This window comes from Chelonoidis abingdonii, chromosome 10 (genome assembly GCF_003597395.2).
Source record: "Chelonoidis abingdonii isolate Lonesome George chromosome 10, CheloAbing_2.0, whole genome shotgun sequence".
Taxonomy (NCBI): domain Eukaryota; kingdom Metazoa; phylum Chordata; order Testudines; family Testudinidae; genus Chelonoidis; species Chelonoidis abingdonii.
In genome coordinates, this window is record NC_133778.1 from 67,496,665 (window position 1) to 67,518,980 (window position 22,316).

At 39.9% G+C, this 22,316-nt stretch overlaps 1 protein-coding gene across 3 annotated transcripts in view; it reads left to right on the forward strand.

Moving 5' to 3' along the window:
* Nucleotides 1-2,193: 2,193 nt before the first annotated feature.
* CFAP221 (cilia and flagella associated protein 221) overlaps nt 2,194-22,316 on the forward strand; it is a 32,316-nt gene continuing 12,193 nt past the window's right edge. Inside the window, exons 1-17 of one of the 3 annotated variants that reach the window (XM_032794019.2) lie at nt 2,194-2,367; nt 5,179-5,315; nt 5,396-5,580; nt 6,086-6,186; nt 7,518-7,604; nt 7,717-7,812; nt 8,550-8,650; nt 11,432-11,535; nt 14,262-14,421; nt 14,906-15,029; nt 15,136-15,247; nt 15,521-15,629; nt 16,152-16,239; nt 17,905-17,994; nt 18,990-19,085; nt 20,138-20,234; nt 22,041-22,177. In XM_032794019.2, coding sequence (XP_032649910.1) covers nt 5,442-5,580; nt 6,086-6,186; nt 7,518-7,604; nt 7,717-7,812; nt 8,550-8,650; nt 11,432-11,535; nt 14,262-14,421; nt 14,906-15,029; nt 15,136-15,247; nt 15,521-15,629; nt 16,152-16,239; nt 17,905-17,994; nt 18,990-19,085; nt 20,138-20,234; nt 22,041-22,177 — 1,641 coding nt within the window. In that variant the 5' untranslated portion in view covers nt 2,194-2,367; nt 5,179-5,315; nt 5,396-5,441. The remainder of the gene's footprint in view (nt 2,368-5,178; nt 5,316-5,395; nt 5,581-6,085; nt 6,187-7,517; nt 7,605-7,716; nt 7,813-8,549; nt 8,651-11,431; nt 11,536-14,261; nt 14,422-14,905; nt 15,030-15,135; nt 15,248-15,520; nt 15,630-16,151; nt 16,240-17,904; nt 17,995-18,989; nt 19,086-20,137; nt 20,235-22,040; nt 22,178-22,316) is intronic. The other 2 variants (XM_032794018.2, XM_032794020.2) reach the window with 2 other exon arrangements.

A 22,316-nucleotide genomic window follows, 5' to 3' on the forward strand; every position in this document is an offset into this window, starting at 1 on the left:
TGAGCTGATTCAAATTCAAATAGAAGTAGACAGCAACTGTTATACATCATCTAGCAAAATGGGGCCCGGATCCTGGGTCCTTTGGGTCCTTCTGTTACCCAAATAATAAATAGTCAAATAGTATAAACAATGCAAAACATCTGGGCCCGATCCTGGAAACTCTTACTAGCACAAGACATTCCACTGAGTCAAACTGATCCCTGTGCAGAAGCGCAGTGCCCATGCACGACTTAATCCCTCAAAACAGAGTGTAGGTGGCACATAAGTAGTATGGATGCACTGAGCTGACCTCTGCAGAGAGATCAATTTCTCCCATTGAAAATAGCCTAATTAAAATAAACGACATTACTAACCTCAGTAAGGGCTTGCAGGATTAGGCCCTTTCTTTGTGTCTAGAAGGAGATAAATAGGCAGCACAAAACCACACATGTAATTTGTCAAGTTACAAAAGGTTTCACCTACAATTTTCTTTAGTTGTTAACATAAAAAATTGACAATATTTGTTGATTTTGTTATCTGAAGTTATTACCATTAGAGAATAAACTTTCATGTAACAAAATTATATCTGCAAGAATCAAGAGTCTCCAAACTGGATTTCATTAATATTATAACCTTTACCAAATTAATATCGGTAGCACTATTTGGTTTTCTTTATAGGAATTTTTAAAAGATCATTCCATCCCCTAAATGTAAGCATTCACAGCTACAACTAAAATGTTTTGCTTTCATGACAAACTGCAGTAACTCTCAGGTGACCTTTTATAGCAGTGAAGCACATGCAAGTACTCAAAGAGTGGACTAAGAATTTAATTGGAAAAGGTATAATCTTTGTATATTCAGTTCATAGCTGTTTGGTTTTCCTTTGCATGTCATGTTATTACAAGTGTGAGCAATTATATGGAATAATAATAATTAACAATTGTAATTATGAAGATCTCTTTGCCCAAGAATGTACATTATAATACAATAAAAAACAGAGCCCTGTCTTGCAATCCCTATGCACTTAAGTGATTTTTGCATAGGTGAGGAGTAAAGATTATTCACAGGAGTAAAAGCTGAAGGGTCAAGCCCATAATTAAAACCCTTTTGCAATCCAAAAAGATAAAGACACTTGTAAACTCTAAGGATTTCATTTCAAATGCCTTATGGGGAACTGACAAATTCAAAGTGACAGGGGTGAGCAAATACATTGCTTTGCTGTTGTTCCAGTGACACCTGAGAGAAGTACAAGTATTCCCCACACTCACTAAGATGCAGCCACTGAGACTTCATCCTCTAGATCAGTGGTTTTCAATCTGTGGTCCACAGCTCCCTGAGAGACCACAGACTATGTCTAAGAGGGATCTGCAAAAGGTTGTTGTTACCACAGAACAGTGGGTTCTCAACCCTGGGGGTACTCAGAAGTCTTCCAGGGAGCACATCAACTCATCTAGAAATTTGCCTAGTTTTACAACAGACTACACAAAAAGCATCAGCGAAGTCAGTACAAACTAAAATTTCATACAGACAACAACTTGTTTATACTGCTCTACGTACTATACACTGAAATGTAAGTACAATATATTCCAATTGATTTATTTTATAATGATACGGCAAAAATGAGGAAGTCAGCAGTTTCTCAGTATTAGTGTGTGGTGACACTTCGTATTTTTATGTCTGATTTTGTAAGCAAATAGTTTTTAGGTGAGGTGCAACTTGGGGGTATGCAAGACAAATCAGACTCCTGAAAGGGGTACCAGAGTCTGGAAAGGTTGAGAGTCACTTCTGGGGTCCGCGGACTACGTCTAAGATTTCCAAAAGCGGCCATGCTTCCATTCAAAAGTGTTTAGGGGTGTCTGCAAATTAAAAAAGGTTGAAAACCACAGACCTGGCCTACAGGACCCAGCTTCTCTGCTCTACAGATTCCCAGCCTACACCTTTCTAACTCAGTGGTGGTACTGCCTAGAGCTAAGCTCACTCCCACAAACCCTTTTACAAACCACTGAAAAGAGATTTGGAGGCTAAACATGTAAACATTAGGAAAAAACACTTAGAAGGGGTGGGAAAAAATCCAGGTGTTTTTCTTTAATTTCTTCCCCCCAAACTTTGCCACTTCTCCCCCTGTGCCAGAGCTGAAGATGGTACAGCCCGCTGCAGGCTTTGTCTTGGAACTGAGTTGATGTTAGCCTAGCAACCAGGGGAGAGGAGCTGGGCTGGGGAGATGCTGCTGCTGGCCCTGTTGTGCCCAGGCCAGGCAGGTTGCTAGGCTGGGCTGCCCTGCTCCCCCTCCCTGCCCATCGCCCCCTCTCACTCATGGCTGTGGACAAGGCTCTGGGCTGTGGCCTGCACGTGAGGTAGGTGCAGAAGTTGGCTGCAGGCTGAGTGCAGGTGAGTGGCTGGCAGCCTGCCCTGTGGTGGGTGTCCAGGACTCTGGTGCAGCAGCGTACAAGCCCCCCACAGCACCTCAGTGCAAACAGACCCGCTGCCCTACATCTCCTGCCCTTCTCTGAGCCTGGGGACTCGCTTTAAGGGAGTCTATCCCTCTGGGGGAGGCAGGGACTTTTGCCACATGTGTGTGTTTCAGTGAGATGTTTAGGGGCAGCGTTTTAACAATGGAGAATTTGCAAGCGTGTCTGTTTGCAGGTACCAGTCAGGTAATTGTGTATCTGGAGTCCATCTGAATGCACACTAACCCAGTTTACGTGCAGAAACCTGAGTGTGTGCATGCCAGTCAGGTAACTAAGCACCTCAGGCGTAGATCCTCAAAGTTGTTTAGGTGCCTAATTCCCACTGATTTTAATCCTCGTTACTGTGGTCCTGAGCCTGCAAACAGCTCCACACAGGTGGTCTCTGCCTGCACAGAGCCCATGCAGGATCAGGGCTATGATTTCCAAATACAATTGTGTGGGTTTTGTGCGTGCCAAGGATATGTGTCCTCCTGGGCACAATTATATTGAAACTTTGGCTCTTATAATCCAACACTGAATTATTTTAAATCTCCTCCATTCAGATTCTCACCTGGTGTGAGACACAGCCCAGTACTAATAATTAAGGCAGTCAGTCTCAAGACAGCGTGCTTTACCTTTTTTATGATAGTGTATAAAATAATGAAACTTTTAGCTTCATAACATAAAACGTGAAGATTTATTTAAAGTAATTGAAAAAATATGCAAAACACTCTTGTTATAATAGGAAGCCTGTGACACTAAGGCATCAAGAGACCTGGGAGTTAAATCAGCAGCAGCATCTTCACCAATGTGAGTGGAATTTTCAAAAGTGCTTCATTGACTTTGGAGCATAACTTCCATTGCTCCTAACTCACTTAGGTGCTTTTGAAAATCCCATCCATTAATTAATTGTATTCTTATGTATTTAATTTATTGTAATTGTAGGTGCAATTAATTGTATTCTTATGTATTTAATTTATTACTTGTTAAGTGTGCTCGGTGCTCTACAAGACACAAAAAGATCTAATGGCTCAAATATTAATAGATGTACAGTGAAATCCTAGCCTTATTTAAGTCAATGTGAGTTTTGCCATTGACTTCAGTGGGGCCAGGATTTCACCCATAATGTTTATTACACAGAGTAGTCCAACTGACTGTCCTGCCCCAGTAGTTGTAGGATCAGGGTCTTAAAGGGAGACACAGGTATTGTGGGAGGGAATAATATGGACGGTTTGTAATGTAGATGGGTGGTGGGGTTTGCTGTTGTCAGTTACTGATATGAACCTATATGAAAGAATACTTTCCTAATGGCATTCCATCACCTGCTTTTCACACCTTTTACACCTAATGAGGGACAGTAGCAAGGAGGATGCTGATGGTGATTTTATAGTTCAAATTTTAAAATATAAATTTATGTAACACAAATGGGAGAAAGTGACCTCCTATTTACAATTGTTTCAGCACCTTGTTGTGTCCATTTTGTTGGGACCAGTATAAAATTACCTTTGCCCTGCACAATAGTGATGTTTTCTCTCCCTGATTTGTGTAAAGTATTGAATCCAGAAAAGCTAACCTGTAAAGCCAAAGCATGCTCCTTTACTAATAAACATTATGCAGGGCCAGAAATCAACATGGCATTTTATGTGCTTAGGAGAAAAGCACAGACCCTGCCCCAAAGAGCTTATAGCTTAAAGGAGGCTAGACAAACAGAGAGCAGGACGAAGGACCATTAAACAAAGTACCAGGGATCTGTGAGTCTCTGTTCCTCAGATCAGAGAAACTTGTGTGGAGTGTCTTTCTATGATGCTCCTCTCTGGAGCTCTTCCCCAACCATCGTAGTTGTAGCCTGTAGCTATAGGCCTGTAGGCGCTATAAGACAATAAGAATTGTAAAGCATGTGTAATGCTGTACTCCTGGATGGGTTTTCTGCAGTGGGAATTGATGTGGGACCTCTGGATCTTAAAGCCTGAGTTTCTAGTATCTGAGTTAAAAGACCCAACTCTGTTAGCTAAGTCTGTACGAGGCTCATCAACCTCCGTATGTGGCCCAGCTATCACTGGAGGGGAACAGAGCCACACATTGAGTAGGGGTGGTTTCACTTGCTAGAGTGAATGTTGCATCAAGCATGCGATTGTTTTTAACCCAGGGTCAAAAGAACATTTGTGGAGAAGGGGGGAAAGGGGAGGCTACTTGAAGAAGGGAAGCATCTGGCATAGCGGCTTTTCCTATCCATGCATGTGCCAAAGCTTTGTTCCCCTCTCCTCCGTGCAGCAGGTGTGGGAGATGGGGGAGGTAAGGGGCCTATGTTATACTTGTGAGCAAGCTTCCATGTGGATTATGTCTGGTTTCCTTATTGCACAATGTTTTGGACATTTCTCTAGATAAGTTTCTGTTCTGATAACTGTGCTTACTTAAACAGGATCCATACTCCTTGGCTTGCTGAATTATACATTTATCTTGGTTAAATAAATAACCCATCCAAACAATGAATTTATCAAACGGACCTTTTCTGCCTTTGGTTGTGTTGGAGGACACTGAGGGGAACAAAGGGTCTCTTACACACACACAGCCATCCAGGCTCCATTGAGAGATACTAGAATATCTCCAACAGGAGATAGTAGAGTGTGCATGGTAATGCCTGTGCAGGGGAAGCAGGGAGGCTGGTCCATCTTATCTAGGGCAAACTCATTCAGTGGCTGGAAGTCAAAGCTAGACAAATTCCGACTGGAAATAAGGTGTACATATTTAACAGTGCAAGTAATTGACCATTGGAACAACTTACCAAGGGTTGTGGTGGATTCTACATCTCGACAATTTTTCAATCAAGATTGGATGTTTGTCTAAAGATTTGCTCTGGGAACTAATTTGGAGAAGTTCCTGCTGGATACAATGAGTACAAGGAGAGAATGAGTCTGTACCAATCAGCATGATATTTCGTGTTAAGATTACAATTTTGTGCTTGATCACAGGTAATGACATATCTTGGTACTCGTGGGCCTACATTTCCATGCCAGCATGGAGGTGGTTCAGTCAGCCCCTTTAGAATTCAGTCATGCAGAAAAATCGTTTAAGAAAGTACCCACCATCCTTTTGGACAACCTCGTGGAGGAGCCTCAAAAGGGAAATGGTATCCCCAATCACCTGCTGGAGTCGAGTAAGTAGTCTGCTGTCTGACCATCCTCCAGGCCGGAACATTGGGACAAAGGGTCAAGAACATTGTTACTTTTCAGAGACCCAGTCCTGCTCTTTTTGGAGTCCCATTCTGTGGCATAGCAGCTCTGCCTCCCTCCCGGCCTGGATGTAGAGGGTATGACCAGAGAAAAGGGGGCGTGCCTGTAATAACACTGTGATTGGCTAATCCCAAGCTTTTGGAATGGACCTTGGAGCCATCAGAAGCCAGATGCAATTTAATATTGTGCCAGGGGTGAGGCTGGCCTCTGAATCATGGATCCGCAGAGGTGGCATAAAGATACTTTCATTCCCCTCCCTCGTTCTGCGTCAAGTACAGCTCAGATAAGAGGATCCAGCCCTATATCTTTGTACTCTCTCTCGTGCATGGTTATGGTGCTACATACAGATATTAAATAAACGTAATTAATAGTAATGGCATTTAGGTAGCCCAGTCTCCTTCTTTCATGTTTTCTTATCTTTCATTGCAGAGATTTATGCAAAACTTCTGAGAAACAAGGTCATACAGGCTAAGCCTGCTGTATTGCATTATGGAGGGTATGAAATTGAAAAACATCACCAGCAGATCCTGGTATGTCTTGAAGCTGGGAATAGCTAATACATTGTAAAGGGATAATCCATGTACACTGTGCATATTGCTCAACAATCTTCTGTCCTCCTGGCCAATATGCCCTCCTGCCCTTTGGAGTCCTCTAACAGGATACTTTGCCATAAAGCTAATGGTAGATCCTCCCCAAAACTTTCCTGGGTCACTATGATTGCATTTGGCTGCACATGTGCTCATTAATCAAAGGAAACTTTGAAAATGCCTTCAGTCCTCTTTTAGAGGCAGTTTGATCTGGTGTATGGGGAGCTGGACTGAGAGTCAGGACACCTGGGTTCGATAGCTGCTTTCTACCACTTGCCTTTTGAGTCACCTTGGGCAAGTCATGTCTGTTTCTGCTCCCAGCCTTTGTCTGTTTTGTCTGTTTAGGCTGTAAGTTCTTTGGGGGCAGAGACAGTCTCAGACTATGTGTTTGTTAAGTGTGCAGCACAATCTCAGTTGGGTCCTAATAAGTAAATATTACTCTGGCTGCCAAGGGTTGTTCAGGGAACTCCTGATGCCCTGAAAAGTGCATATGGGCTCTACCCAGTTTTGAGGACCTGAGCAGCTACCTCGGCAAGCATCCTTCCTTTGGGAAAGCTATTCTGTTCTAACAACAGCTGCTAATGTTGCTTATAATTGGGAAGAAGGCTAATATAACCATTGATCTTTGCTGGCAGAACCACCACTGTTCAAAGTTTTGTGATCTAAATGAAAACTCCAGAAACCTCCAGAAAATAAAGTTATTTAATTTCCTTTTGTCTGAAAGGCCTCTATACAAAGTAATTATAAATAAGTAATTTCATTTTCGAATCCTTTTATATTTAAGGGAAAAACACTTTGAGCCAGATTCTGATTTGACAGATAGCATTTTACTTTCCAAGTAGTCCCACTAATTTCAAAGAGATTGCTTGTGGAATAAGGTCCAACTCATCATGCGGAAGGTATTAGGAGTTGGTCCTCTGTGATTGGGAGATTCTGCATACAAGACTTAAACAATTTTCTTTTTTAAATCAGCTACCGGTTGTGTTGTATTTTGACATTCTGAACAAGACTATAAACTCTCTGAAGCAGGACCACCTTTCCATTATGTGTTTCTACAGCACCTAGCACACTGGGCTCCTGGTCCATCTCTAAAGTGCTGAGTCACTGTGGTAATTCAAGTGATAATTAATAACATTCAACATTTTCTCTGTCAACATTCAATCTATTATTTCATGGTTTAACAGACTGTCTTTGTTAAGTATGGTCTCAGAAAAATGCAGCTTTACAATATTCCCAAATGTTCTTATAAAAATAATTTTTTTTGTCTTCTACAGAATCTGGTAAATATTTCTGGTGATGTCATAAATCTTCACATTATACCGCCCCAGACAAAATACTTTCAGATCAAATACAACAAAACAGTGAGTGTCAAAAATAACCATCAGTTTGTTCATATTTGATTTTGCACTTGATAACATTGCACACAAACAGCATTAAAGGGCCTCCTCGTTTATAATCTGTGTTATTTTATAGCATCGGCTTGTCCCCGGCTTGTCATTTGCTGTTACAGTTGATTTTTGTCCTGATGAGTGGCGATATTACTATGACTGTATCAGAATTCACTGTCCGGTAAGAAGTATCTCAGATAAAAGTGTCTCGTTCTGGCTGTAATGTAGTACAAATATTTTACAGGGCATGATAATAAAGCATAGACATTCATATTACTCCATAGTCCTCTTTAGTGCATCATTGATCTCTCTTTCATTATGCCCAATGTAGACCGCCTTACTTTTTGGCCTGCTGTCAATCAAAATAATATTCACTGCAAAAATACATTATTATCCAGAGCCTGGCACAAATCCACAAAAAAACATCAACTATTAGGACACTTTGATATAGATGGCTAAATATGGGTACAGGTGCCCATATTAAGGCATCCAACATTTTTTACTCTAAATTATTCATGGACTCTGAAGACCTCAGAAAAATGTACTAGAGTTGTGGGCCCTCAGCCTGGTTCAATAATCCTTTCTTCCACAAGTCAGACTGTACTCGATGCAGCTTTCACAGATGGTAACATGGTAATGCGTTAGCTGAGCAGACGTGGGAGAGCTCCAGACATAGCTTCTAGAGGTAGAGAAAAGCTGAGGGGTACTTAGAAAGGAGCGAGGTTTCTACAATCTCAGTCTATGAAATGCTAGAGAAGGCGTTACACATGTCTCCTAACTGTTAAGTACTGCTCAAAAAGGTGCTGAGGTCACCGGATAGGCACCTGATTCCTGAAGTGTGATTCTAAATTAGCCCCTCTTTCTATACATAACATTAATGAATTCTGTTAAATCAGTACTTTCCCCCATTTCTTCCAGGGAGATGACACTCTGCTTGTTCCTATCCATGGCTACCCTGCTGTGAATGTTGTAGAATTTCCATCATTTATAAGCTTATCAGATGTTTCGCTTGGACAGAGGTGAGTAAAGGTGACAAATCGGGGTTTTTTTTAAGGCTTGCAAAAATTAAAATATCTATTTTTTGTTTTTAATCTACTGGCTAAACATAAGACCTTAGAAGTTTTAATTAAGTCACCTACCATACATATTGCAAAACCACTACACAGGACTTCTTTTCAAGAGTGTGTTCATAGAAGACTGAACTCTGCGTAAACTAAACCTCTATAGAGACATAAGGCCAGAACCTCAGCTACTATCAGTTGACATTGATTCACTTTTGATCTAGCTTTGATTTATCTTTAAGAGTGAAATCCCCCCTATGCAGGGAGCCAGCATAGGTCTTTGCTCCATTTAAGATGTATTTTGAGAATCTAGAAATTGACCGTAAGGTCTGGTCTGCATACAGTTTTTGTATCAGTAGAACTGTTTTGGTTATGGGTGTGATTTTTTTTTACTGAAATAGTCACACCCACCCAGCACCTAATTATACCAATATAAAAGTGGCATAGACCAGAACACCTTATTCCACTTCTCATACAGGAATACGCTAAACTCAGCCCCAGAGCTCTTTTTATTCACTTATCTTTCCGATTCTAGAAACTCCCTCTCCAAACAATCAACCTCCGCACATAAATGAAATTCCAGCTCCGCAACTGGGCAACCCACTCACCATGAACCCTGAATCTGCAGTGAGCTACACAGAGTTATTTCCAGCTCAGAGCTCTGGTTATGTCTTAGGCTGTGTTGTCCCTAGAGCTCCATGACTATGTAATTGCCTTGGTTACAACAATATAATACAATGATCAGATGTTTAAGGCAAAGTGCTCCCTTCTCTTTTAACTCCCAGAGCAGGTTACAGTTAAGACACAGGCTGTAACTGAAAATTGTAAAATAAAGGCACTCACTGTTATTCTTTATTTCCCTAACCTTTTAAAAGTATGCTTTCCAAAGGAGCACTGTGTATAAAATGCATTCCTTGCTAATCAGCAGGACATAATATCAGCCAAATAGTTATTAAAAGCAGGAGTAATCTTGTGTCAAATAAGTTTCTAGATTTGCAGGATGATCTCCAGGGTTTCACCAAACCGTTGTCCCAAGTTAGGCACATGAGAATAGATGCACACAAAAAAAGACACAACTTTAGAAAGAGTGAGGGCTTATTTCTCATTTGGCTGAAACCCTCTTTACACTGCCAACGTGGGAATGAGAATCAGGCCCTTGCTCAGTACTAATAATTGCTCCAAGGCCCCGTCCTGTGTTTAGGTGCTCACCACTTTACATGCTTGGTCTCCAAGGACATCATCAGTGGCAGAACTCCCAGTGACTGCAGTGGGTGCAGAATTAGATCTTAAATGACTCCATTATTGATTTATGTGAATGAGAACTGAACAACAAATTCACATTCGTTTTCAATCATTAGGGATTTTAAAGAAACACAGATAAACAAAATTTGCCCCCAAATTTAGATTGGGTAGAAAATAAGCTTTAACAAAACCGAAGACTAATAGAAATGTTTGTATTAATTTTTTTTTAAATTCTAATGGAAATGGCCTTTTTAAAAGTGAACACTTCCTTCACTATTGTCAACTTCAGCTTTGCATCATTGTACTGGTGCATAAGACACGAGAAGCGAACTTGAAACTAGAGATAAATTGTTTAGTCTATGTTCAGTGTCCAAGCTGAGGGAAGTAGAATAAATATTGAAAAGCAAATTCAATTTTTAATATTTATTTCAGCTTCGAGGTATTATTTGTAGAGGAAAAGAATGTTTATTCATCTCTGATTGTTAACCTGACAGTGTCTCTTTAAAAAACCAAATGAATAAAAAGCCGTAAGTGTCCTAGAGCTATCCCCTTGTTAACAATTGTCCAGAACAATGGGATTGGGGATAGGTGGGGCTACTTGCAACAGCAACTCCTGTTCTCCAAGTGATACAAGGAAAAAAGCATTGTTTAGTTCTGAACTAAACCATGTTTTTTCCACAGATTGAAATGAGGCCTGTCTGAAATGTGGACTCTCTAACATGATTTTCCTTTTTCAGCTGGTACTTTAACAAATGACCTGTTCGGTTGTAGTGAACTGCAGCCAACGTGTTGTGGCAGTTCTGAGTTTGTTCCCAATAATTCATTTCCAGAAGGTCTTTAATTAGAGACAGTCATATTTACAGCCTTGGAAAATATGTAACAACACTACCTGGTTCTTGTTACTGATTCCAGCTGCGATTCCAGCTCAGAGGCAAGAGTAGGTAGGAGAATAACATTCACTGATTCTGTCCTACGTAGATTTATACACCACGCTCATCTCCACAGTATCTGAGTGCTTTCCAATAAACCATTGTGCAACATACTTAACATATGTCATGTGTGGTTTGTTCTGTTCCCATGATGGCTGCAGCCTAGGGCTGATATCTGTTTGTATAGCCAGTGTGGGTCTAAATTTGAATGTTAGTCTTTACTAAATGGTACAGATTGTAAAACATACAGGTGATGTCATACAGCAATAATTAATCTCTTAAAAATTATATTAGATAAATTTAAATGTATGCGTAGGAGAAACTAAGTATAGGAGATGGAGAGCAACACAGCAATTAAGACAATATTATCCTCTCATTTTCTAATCTGAAGGTGTTCTAAAACGACATAGTAGTTGTGTAACTATCAATAGTCCGTCTCCATGACTCCTATATCTTGCAATGCATGCTCTAGATGGAGAAAATGTCATTTTCCAGATGTGAGCCTGTAATCACTGATTATAATTATTACTAATTTTTCTTTCACAATTCTTCCTTTCTTCTTTTGCAGCAAGGAGTATGTGATCCCTTTGCAGTGCAGCTGTCCAATAGAGTTTGAGTTCCATATCGATTACATTCAGCCTCACAAAGCCTTTACCATTCAGCCAATCTCAGGTAGACCACATCTGTTTAAAGCTCTGAACATCCAAATAATTGTTTGCTATTATTTATGACTGTGTGCTCAGTGATGTTCTGAAATGCACATTAGAAGATACAGTCCCTGCCCCCAAAAGTTTGCAGTTAAACCCAGACTGTGCAGTTGAAACATAGCCCCACCCATGCATATAGAAAAACAAACAAGCAACTTTGGTGGAAGATCAAACTGTTTGCAGCTAGTATATATCTTTCCTTTCTAGCATAAGTCCTCTGTGGGTGATGTAGACCCAAGTCTCTTTGGGTGATGTAGACATGAATAGGATCTGGAAGGTGTGTCTTCTAAAGCAAGTTTTCCGAGGAGTTAATAGCCACTATTTTGGTGTAACACAGCTAATTCCAACAAATAATTAGCTCATCCTGCTCAAGAAATCTAGCCACTAATGAAGACCAGTGGTGCAACTCTACACATGGTGTTTGATATTATTGATGATACAGAGAGAGAGAGAGAGAAACTAACAAAAAGGCAGCCATGCTGGTCTTTGCTTCATTAAAAATATCAGAAAAACCTAATAAGATTATTAATATACCTGGGTCAGTAACAAATCTAGTGATCTGCGTATGATAGATGACTGCATTATGTAATCTGCATATGATATACAGCTGCATCATGGCAGAGTAATTTAGAGCTGCTTCAGCACCACTTTGTACTTCTATAGCCGTATAAAGAGGCCTAGCATAACTGAGAATCAGGGACTATGGGTTTTACAGGAGACAGGTGCTGAGCACAGAGCATTTGGATGTCATTTAGTCACATATTTTCATGTATCTGCATATGCAGAAGAGGCAGACCATTATGAGTCAGACAAAGATACCATACACTCAACTGGTTTTTTTGTAGTGTGAAGTTACATATACAGCGGTGCCTAAAGATGCAGATAGGCACCTAGTGGGATTTCCAAAAGCATGTATACAGGTTAGGTGCCCAACTCCCATTGAAAATCAATGGGACTTAAGTGCCTAACTCACTTAGGCGCCTTTGTAAATCCCACTGGGCATCCATGTGCATCTTTAGGCAGCTAAAGATCTTTGTAAATCTGGCCCTCGGTGCCTAAGTCATTCTGAAAATGGGACTTAGATTCCTAAGTCACTTAGGTACTTCTGAAAAATATACCCATCTCCCGTTATACTGTGATATGAATGACATCCTATATCTTGTTAAATATTCAGTTTAATAAAACTCATCAATGGAAACAATAGGAAGGAGATACCACTTAACTCCTTCAAGTTAGACTATCTGAATCACAGTGTAGTGTCACAGCTACTTTCTGCACACTCTTTCAGTTAGGCAGGTAGGAAAGTGAGAGCTTCTCTTCTCTAAATAATCTACATGATGCTCCAACAAAAGAGCATTTTCTTGTTTACTTAGTTATCCACTTGTTTGTTACATCTTTTTCCAGTAGAGGAAAGCATCATGTGAGACAAATGGGTATTGGAAATGTAACAGATGGTCTGGATTTGTTCCCAGCACTGCTGTGTAGAATAAATTCCAAGAGAATTAAACTATTCTCCATTCCTAGAATTAGATCCAAAATGTTCATTAGTTACAATATGACAGCAACAAAGTCTTGCTTTCCCAAATCCAAAGGGACAGACTTAGTATCCTCAGCTTCTCTGTCCTTGCAAATGGAAAAAATGACAGTAAGAAGATAGTAAGAGCTAAGTGGGTAGAGGCACAGACAGCAACTGGAAATTTTCATCTCCTTGTAGTAACATTCGCTCTTATAGGACAATAAAGGGAAACATCTTTCAAATTTAGGGACAGACTTTGATGTCCTTGCCCATATTGAGTAGTACCTTATGCCTCTTAGGGTATGTCTACACTACCCCCCAGATCGATGGACAGCGATCGATCCAGCGAGGATCAATTTATCACGTCTAGTCTAGACACGCTAAATCGACCCCCAAGCACTCTGCCGTCGACTCCTGTACTCCAGCACCACAAGAGGTGCAGGCAGAATCAATGGGGGAGTGGCAGCAGTTGACTCACCGCGGTGAAGACACCATGGTAAATCGATCTAAGTACGTCAACTTCAGATACGTTATTCACGTAGCTGAAGTTGCGTAACTTAGATCAAACTGCCCCGCCCTGTGTAGACCAGGGCTTAATTTACCTAATTACTCTTCAACATAAAGCTTCATTCCACCACAAAATTAGGTCATGTTAGAACACTCCTTGTGGAGTCATGTTAGTTAACATAATATTAAGCATGGTATAAATGGGACTACCCTTTTTAAACATGGTGTCATGGACATGCTTAACTCTGTTTCCAATAGGGCTCACCCATGAGCATTTTAAGTATGAAGGTCTCTGTACACACTAACTGCTAAATCATGTTTAACATTTTAATTAACATGGCTCCTCAAGGTCATGTTCTAACATGACCTAATTTCCCAGTGAAGAGCAGCCATAAGGGTAATATAATCTGGCCTTTATTTCTGACATATTAACAGTGAAACAGTTTTAAAATTTACTTGACTTGGATGGATTTTCATTCTTACCTTCAGATTAAACTAATACTAGGATTCTAGCACATGCGTGGATTAAATTGGGACACCCAGAAACCCTGGTTACTCTTAAAAATGTAGGCCACGATCCATTTCAGCACTTTTTATTGGGCTTACTCAGAAGTAGAGTGCTCCCATGATTTCAGTGTAAATGGAATGTATTTTGTTCCCATGTACAGGGATAATTCCAGCCAGTGGGAAAATGGATGTGGTTGTTAAATATGCACCATTTGAATATGGAACAGCACAGATGAAAATGCAGTTGTGGATTGCACAGTTTAACTCAAAACCCTATGTATGTGTATTCACAGGAACATCAACACCCCATGTGGGTTTAATGTATGTGCATTTGATTTATCTTTGAATATTTTTGCCCATTTCTGTTTTAAAAATACCTTAATGAAACAAGATTTCATGCTATTTTGCCATGCTACTTAGATTGTGTTATTAAAATGCACCAAATATCTTGATTGCCCATCATTATGCTTAAAATGCAACTAGACTGCATTAAGTGAAACTTTAATGAATTAAAAATAACATACAGCATTCCACCACATATTGTTCCACCGATTGAGATGCAATCAGCACACTAATCACCAAGGCCTTCAGAAGCAAGGGGGCAATAAGATATTTTGGAACATCTCTCATCCTTCCTGGGAATTGTAAAGTAGCAAGATTAGGAAGTTACGTGCTCATCATTGTAATTTGAGAGACACCATCACAATCTTCTTGTATATCTATAAGGCACAGACAGGCATGTGGTGGGCTCCTACTCAGCTCTCAGAATACTGATTAAAGTTGTGTCTTTTCTTCTGAAATCTAGAAAGGAAGAATTTAAAACACATAAAACTCTCTCGGAGAAGAAAACAGTGTCACTAGGAAAACGAGTGATACGGAGAAAAGACCATTTAAAGCATCCACAATCCAGCCAAATTCAGAAAATAAAGGTACAGAGAATGACTAACCAAAAGTACCTCCAGGGGCTGATACTATTCCTTATACCTAAACACCACACACACAATTTATTTCTTCCTTATAATTTTTATCCCACAGGAGATTGAATACCACAATCTGCGATTCCCAGCAGATTTATCAAATCCCTATGCTGTGGCATCGGTTTTGATTCAAGAGCCTGGCAAATTAAAGATTAAACACTTGAAAGAAGGTAACATAATGAAACAATCCAGAATAAAATAAATTTGAGGGGGCTTATCTTGTTTTTTAATTTTTAACAGAACTCCATGATGATTTCTGATGGAGAGCTTGGCTTCAAAACGGCTGGCATAATATGACCCTAGTTTCTGAAGAAAGTGTCACCTTAACCTTTCTTTTGATTAATTATTGCAGCGGTCAGGTTTTCCCATCAAAAATGTATTTTCGTTTTACACAGAATTCTGGTTTGAGATGTGGTGGAATAATTATCTGTTCTTGTCCACAGTCCTGTACCAAGGTAATGAAGGTGCAAAAACAAGACAGATGAAGGAAGCTGTATTTGAACTAAAAGTCAAACAAGATATTCAGGAAGAAGCAGCAAATCAGCTTAAGTGGTGAGTGTTAATTATTCATTTTTAAGCAAGCAAAATTTATTCATGCTTAAAACCACCATTTCCGATCATGGTAGATTAATTTAACAAATGAGTTGCTTTTATTTTATTCACATTCTTCTTCCTGAGAGGAATCTGATAAGTAGTTAGTAGTAGTAGCCAATAAGCACAGTGATTTTATTTTGACAGCCATTCAGAAAGAAAGCTGCTGAACATGGTCCAGATTCCACTCCCATTTGTCCTCATCCTGCACCAATAAAGTAAATGGGAGCTTTGCTATTAACTTCAGTGCGTATAGAATCAAACACACACTGAGTTAAATTAAGTCAGTGGAATTAGACTTGTGTTTAAAAAAGCGTGTAAGGCCCCAGTCCAGCAAAGTATTTAAATGGGAGTAGTCCCATTTAAATCAAAGGATTTGCTGGATAGAAGCCTTAGAAAGAGGGCTGTTAGGTCCATTATCTTTTAAATAAAGCAAACTGCATGTTGCATCAAGGATTTTTCTCATCTCTACTGTAAATGCAGGCAAGTTCATACAGGTAAAGATCCAGTTTCTATGAAATTTAAGAGAGAGATTATCGAAGAACGACAGCAGGAAGACGAGCAATACAAGGTTAGCCTTCACTGTTTGTTCTGCATTTTTTAAATCATTTATACTTTTGGACTAAATAAAACTGACTAATGAACGAATACCCTGTTTGTGATGGCTGCTGGCTTTATGAAATAGGTTGATACATACCAGTGTTAATGATGCTAATTCCCTCACCTATTATTCCCAAATCCTTATTATCGTTATTACTATTTATACAATGCCTTGTATGTGCATGGCTCTGCACAGAACATGTGAAAAACTTGGCCTTTGGCCTGTAAATAGCTTACAGCCTATGAGCCCTCAGCCCACCCCTGTAAACACTCTCAGATGGGAATAACGTTATTCACATGAATATCAATTGACAGGTTTCACAAGTACTCCTGTTTTTATGAATATCAATGGGACTCCTCATGTGATTACATTATTCACATATGTGTTTGCAGGCTCATGCCCTAACATCAGGCACAACTATGTGAATTAAAACAAAGGAGGAATAGGAAGTAAAATGAGGCATACAGTAATATAAAATAAGGATGTCTTATTAGCTGCATGTTCATCTTTTGGATTTCACTCTTTTTTTATATGTATTTGTTTAATGTTTAATACATTCAAAAGTTTTATTTGAGCTGATTTAGGGAAACATAGTTGAGCATGAGATTAGGAGAAGATGGCCCTGGATTGGAGGGGACTAAGGGATTTAACCATGTGCAAGAGATGGGACAGTAGGGGAGAGGCATTGGGATGGGGGAAGAGAACAGGAGAGAGAGGGGGAGAGGTCAGAAATGAGGATCAGGAAGACAAACCCAGGTGGCATAATGAAACAAGGTAGGGAGAGTCACATCAGCTGGCAGTGAGGAGCAACTCAAAAGGTACCATTAAATCAAATGGCAGAGGAAGTTACTCTTAGGACAATGAGGAATTTAAGACAGGACAAGGTAACCAAATGACAGCAATGGAAAAGTCAAACATCAATAGCCTGGCGAAAAGTGGCACCATTAATTAAAAGGCACGAATCAACGTTCAGTCCAATAGCATGAACGGCTTTTACAGCATGGTGAAGTTAAGTGATGTCAGCGCAAACTACTAATTGAACAGTGATGTGAAAGACTTCTATAGAAAGAGTACCGTTAAAAGCAGTGGCAGATGAAATACAGAGTGGGAGGTTACAGAAGGTAGGAAAACTGCAGCCAATATGCAGAAGGACAATGAAGGAGCTCTCTGGTCCAGTGCTGCTGAGGATTGGAAGTTGTTGCTGTGTTGGTTTTGTAGCCCATCTAGCAGTTGGTCTCTGCTGCACAGAAAAGTGGGTACTTTGTTCTTATTAGGCCATGGGAGAAGGCAGTGGGTGCAACTCACTTCCTTGATGCCCGACCATGCTGGGGGTCTGATCCCATACCCCAACCCTTATCCTGAAATGGGACCTGTCCTCCCAGACTCTTACATGCATTGGAATTCAGTGGATGTTCCAATGCCATAGTAGCTGCAGAAGTGGGACTTGAGAGTCAGAACATTACTTAGTTTGACTTTCTAAAGTACAGTGATCATCATCTCCCTGAAATGTATCAAGTGTGCATTTTGTCTACCAGTTTAGTTGTGGAATGTTACAGTTGTGATTAACTATAAGTGACGAAAGAGCATATAAAATACTTTGCACTAATGTGGACCTTCTCACTGATGGCAAACCAGATCGAAAGGGGAGATCCCATTATAGAGAGAGAATTTCAAAGGAATAAAGTGGAAGTTTCTTTCAGACGTTGTATCCGGTCTGTCGAACAGGTACGTCCACATGGGCTATTATGCTAATACCGCATACCTAGCTGTTCTGCATCATTTGCTTTTCCTATTAATTTGAGATCTCTAAAATGTTTATATTTGTGTTTCATTTTCAGTGCTACTTTTAGAACGTTAGGACCAGCTGCTCACTCTATACATAGGACAGCACAGTGTGGGAAACACTGCATGGAGAAATATGCAGGCCGATGCATCTGTTGTAATTTATATGCTGCTGTTGCTATAAAGGATGACATGTAGGCCCAACCTGCGGTGCAGGTTGCTTGTTTATGAAGGTTCTCCTAGGAGCAATTCGCTCACTACCATTGGACCTATAGGATTTCTGGTTGATCACACCCTTTTCTTTAAATGTTTCACCCTATGGTGAACTTACTGAGCCAATGTCATTACCCTTGGGTATCTGTATGTGTACTCTTGTACAATCTACAATAGGATATCAGGCCAAATTCTGATCTCAGTTCCACCAGTTTATATCTGGAGTAAGGGCCAAACCAGCTTGCACTGAATGGAAAAGGAGTTTTGTCATTGATTTCAGTGAGACCAGGTTTTGGCCCTAATATCCGTAAGATAAAAGACGTTAGATTAGATTTACACAGGTATCAAGAAGATCAGGATCTGGCCCATCATTTTCACCCCTATTATACCACTAATTGGTTACATTTATGTAGTGTTCCTGCCTTGCTTCAGTGGAGTTTCTCCAGGTTTACACGAGCACAACAGATGAGTATGTTGTGTCTCTGAATATTTAACAGTGGCTTCCCAGTGAACCCATTAATGAGAATTTCAATTTAAAAACTGAGAGTGTGCTATGGCCTAGTACCAGAATTAGTTTATTATTTGACTGGACATTTTTAGATGGTATAACCTCAATGCTAGAAAATATTGTATGGATTCAGTCCATGGAATGAATGCTAGATATTCCTCCACTATCTAATTAAAACAACTAAAACCTACCTTTTCACTTTCTGCGTGCTCTGCAGTGTCCAAGTGTCCAGCCCAAGTTTGACCTCCTCCTTAACGATCCTTGGGCCAACAGACACAGGATTCTAAGACGATTTCAACAAGCAGCTCGCCGGGTAACGTGAACAATCAAAATGCAGTGTAATAGCAACGTCTTGGGAAACACACAAAAAAACCCACCAATTTAGTTTGCTGTCTTCAAGGAATCTACACACTTAGCCCATTGGTTTCACTGTTTGTCATAAATGTGCCACAGCCTTTCCAGAAAACAAAGGGTTTAATAAAAATCCATAAGCCACTATTAGAATAAATCAATGTTAAACAGAGATAAAATGTTAAAGGCTCCAAATTTAGAATTTGTAAACAAACAAACTGATAACTTTTGCAAAACCAAATTCGAAGAAAAATGGTTTTGTGAAACTAAAAATCAAATCAATGAAAAGTTATCTGTTTGGATTTAAATATTACCCTGCAGTTCTACCATTCATTTCCATAAATCCAAATGCAATGGCCAGTGTAGGTTCTCCATCTCTTGATGTCTTCAGCTCAAGACTGGATACCTTGCTGAAATGTATGCGTTAGTGAAACACGAGTTATTAGGCTCAATGCATGGGTAACTGGGTGAAATTCTATGATGTGTGTTACATAGGAGCTCAAATGGACTCTTCTGTCGCTAAAATCTATGACTCTGTGCTGCTACTTCATAATGTTGTGTAAAGTGTACCCAAGTGCATGTTAAGACTTCATTGCTCTACAGGGGCAATAACACATCCATGGTCCTGTCCTGCAACAGAATCCTCATGGGCAGATCTTTGCCTTCACATAGATCCTATTACAGGATGAAGGCTTATATTTACAATCTATATTTAAATTGACAGTACAGCCACCTCTTCAGTCTTCTGTTTTATATATGTAATGTCACAGTTAGCTGGTCTTGAGTCAAAATATATGCAGCAAATACATGCATCCTGCCACACTGACAAAAAAACCCAAACACAGAAATACCCTGGGACAAAAATTATACAATACATCAAAAAACTCCTTTCAACTGAAGTCCAAGTGACCTGTGAGGAATAAATAAAGCTGTCAGTACTGCATGTCAATATAAATGTAAATTGTAGAGTATTCAACTTAATATTAACGTGAAAACTTTAAATAATTATCCTAGGTCCTGATTCAGTGGCGGCTAAATCGTGTATTACTTTTGTTCCGTGGACTACAGAGGGACATCAAAGAGCATAGTGATGAAGAAAGCTCTGTATCAGGTAAAGTGTAGGACAAGACATTTGCATTTTAGCTTATCTCAATTTATTGCAGTTATTCCAATAGCACCCACAATGTGTTAGGTATAGCTCATGCACACACACCTACAAAGACAGTCCCAAGAGCCTGCAATCTTGGGATGGAAATTGGACATGGGTATAGTTGAAATATGTATGATTTTGATACACATTATTTACCGGCATTAAAGAACACTTTAACAATCCTTGAGAGCCTCAAAGCTTATCTGTTATTAGCTGGGCAGTTATTTTTAGCATCAAGCAAGGAGTGGGTCTTGAAGAGGGACTTGAAAGGGAGACGGCATTGACCGTAGGGATCAGCTCAGTGAAGATGTTCCATGCATAAGGGATAGGGTGCTAGGTGTGGAGATGTTTGTCTGAGAAGCAGGCAAACAGGTGGAGAAGGCTGGTATCATTGGTGGAGCAGGAGAGCCGGAAGGCAACATGAGAAGAGGTGAGCAAGGACAAAAAAGGAGGGACAGAGTTGAGAAAGGATCTTGAAGGTGATGAGGTCAGAATGCTTGAACTTGGTGCAGTAAAACCTGGGGTGGGACCAGAATATACAAAGCCATCCATCCAGTGCTGCTCCTTTTGTCTCCTGTCACTGTTTCTGAACAGATGCTTAGCAGTAATTGTGTGACATTGGTCTTGGCTCTTGATAAGCAGAGAACAGCAATGGATCATTTCCTCATAGTGAAATGGAAGCGGTAGTACAGAAACGCTACTCATTTTATAACAGCGGGGAAATGAAATAAGCCTTTGATAAATCATTGAGCTGTCCAAGACAAGGCCAGCCCTGGGGTGCATCGATGTCCTAAGTGATGATGGAATTTTAGTCTCTTCCTTCACCATTCTCTCCTTCCTGCTTACCACACTGTTTGGCAACCCACCTTGTCCATTGTCCATGTCATTTCCTTTCCCAAAGGAAGTTCTTTTTTTCTGCAGTGGGCAATTGCAGTTCCCCAAAACCCATCACAGTAATTCCATAGGTGCTTTAAAGCTGAGGTGCTGTGGCAGCCAGTACAAAGGATTCTTAGGTGCATCTGTGGGCTTAAATATATGCCCTGCAGCATGAGCAGAAACAAACAGACAAGAAAACCTTTGCAGAAAAGGGAAACAAGTGGGCAAAAATTCTACTGCTAGAGAAGAGCAGGTTGGGAACGGCTTGTCATTGAATTGACCCAGCAATCCCAGTATGGTGCCTGCCTCCTCTTAAATGAGCTTGGCAGAGTTAGATTTTTGTCATTTTCTCATTTTGATGGATAATGTCAATGTTTATTGTTACCTTTTTTTAGTTTTATCAATTTTAATTTTAGCAGGTGTGGGAAATAATGGGGGTGAGTCAGACAAGGGGGAGACAGATATTAACTATTTAATGACACTAGGCACAGATTTGAAAGTTAAAGTTTTGTAAATGTTAAAATACAAATTATACAAAATATACAAAGTAAACATACTTAAATCAAACTAATATGTTCTCAAGCAGCATTTTTCTTCCTCCTATCTGTAAATTTTAGAATATTATTGATGGAAATATTTTTTTCAGATTGTGTTTGTCTGGTGAAATTCATGTTTACCAACATTTACCAATGAAAATCAAATGCTTCCAAGTCTACTCTTAAATGTGGCATCTAGAGCCTTGTGAAATAATACCTTACAATTTATATCAAAATGGCTGGGCAAATCCTGACTTGGGAAGAAGTTAAAAGTCTGTGTTGTGATTTGTTTTTGTTTTGAGATAATATCTTAACATTTATTACAAGATCTTGATTCTTTCTCTCCATGAGGCAGAAAACAGCAGTTTGAAAATCATCAGCTCAACAGCTACGGGTGAAGAGCATAAGAGCGTTGCTTTCAACATGTCTGTAGATGGCATATTACCTTTCAGATTCCCAACCTACCATCCACCTCAGTGGTCTGATGAACTGGTAAGTCCCTTGATTATAGTGGCAACAAATCAGTTACTAGAAATGAAAGATCTGATTCTCATTTACGCTCAGGCCACTTTACCTGAAGTGGGTATAAATATGATACCCAGAGTAAGGTAAAACAGCATTAGTGTGAATG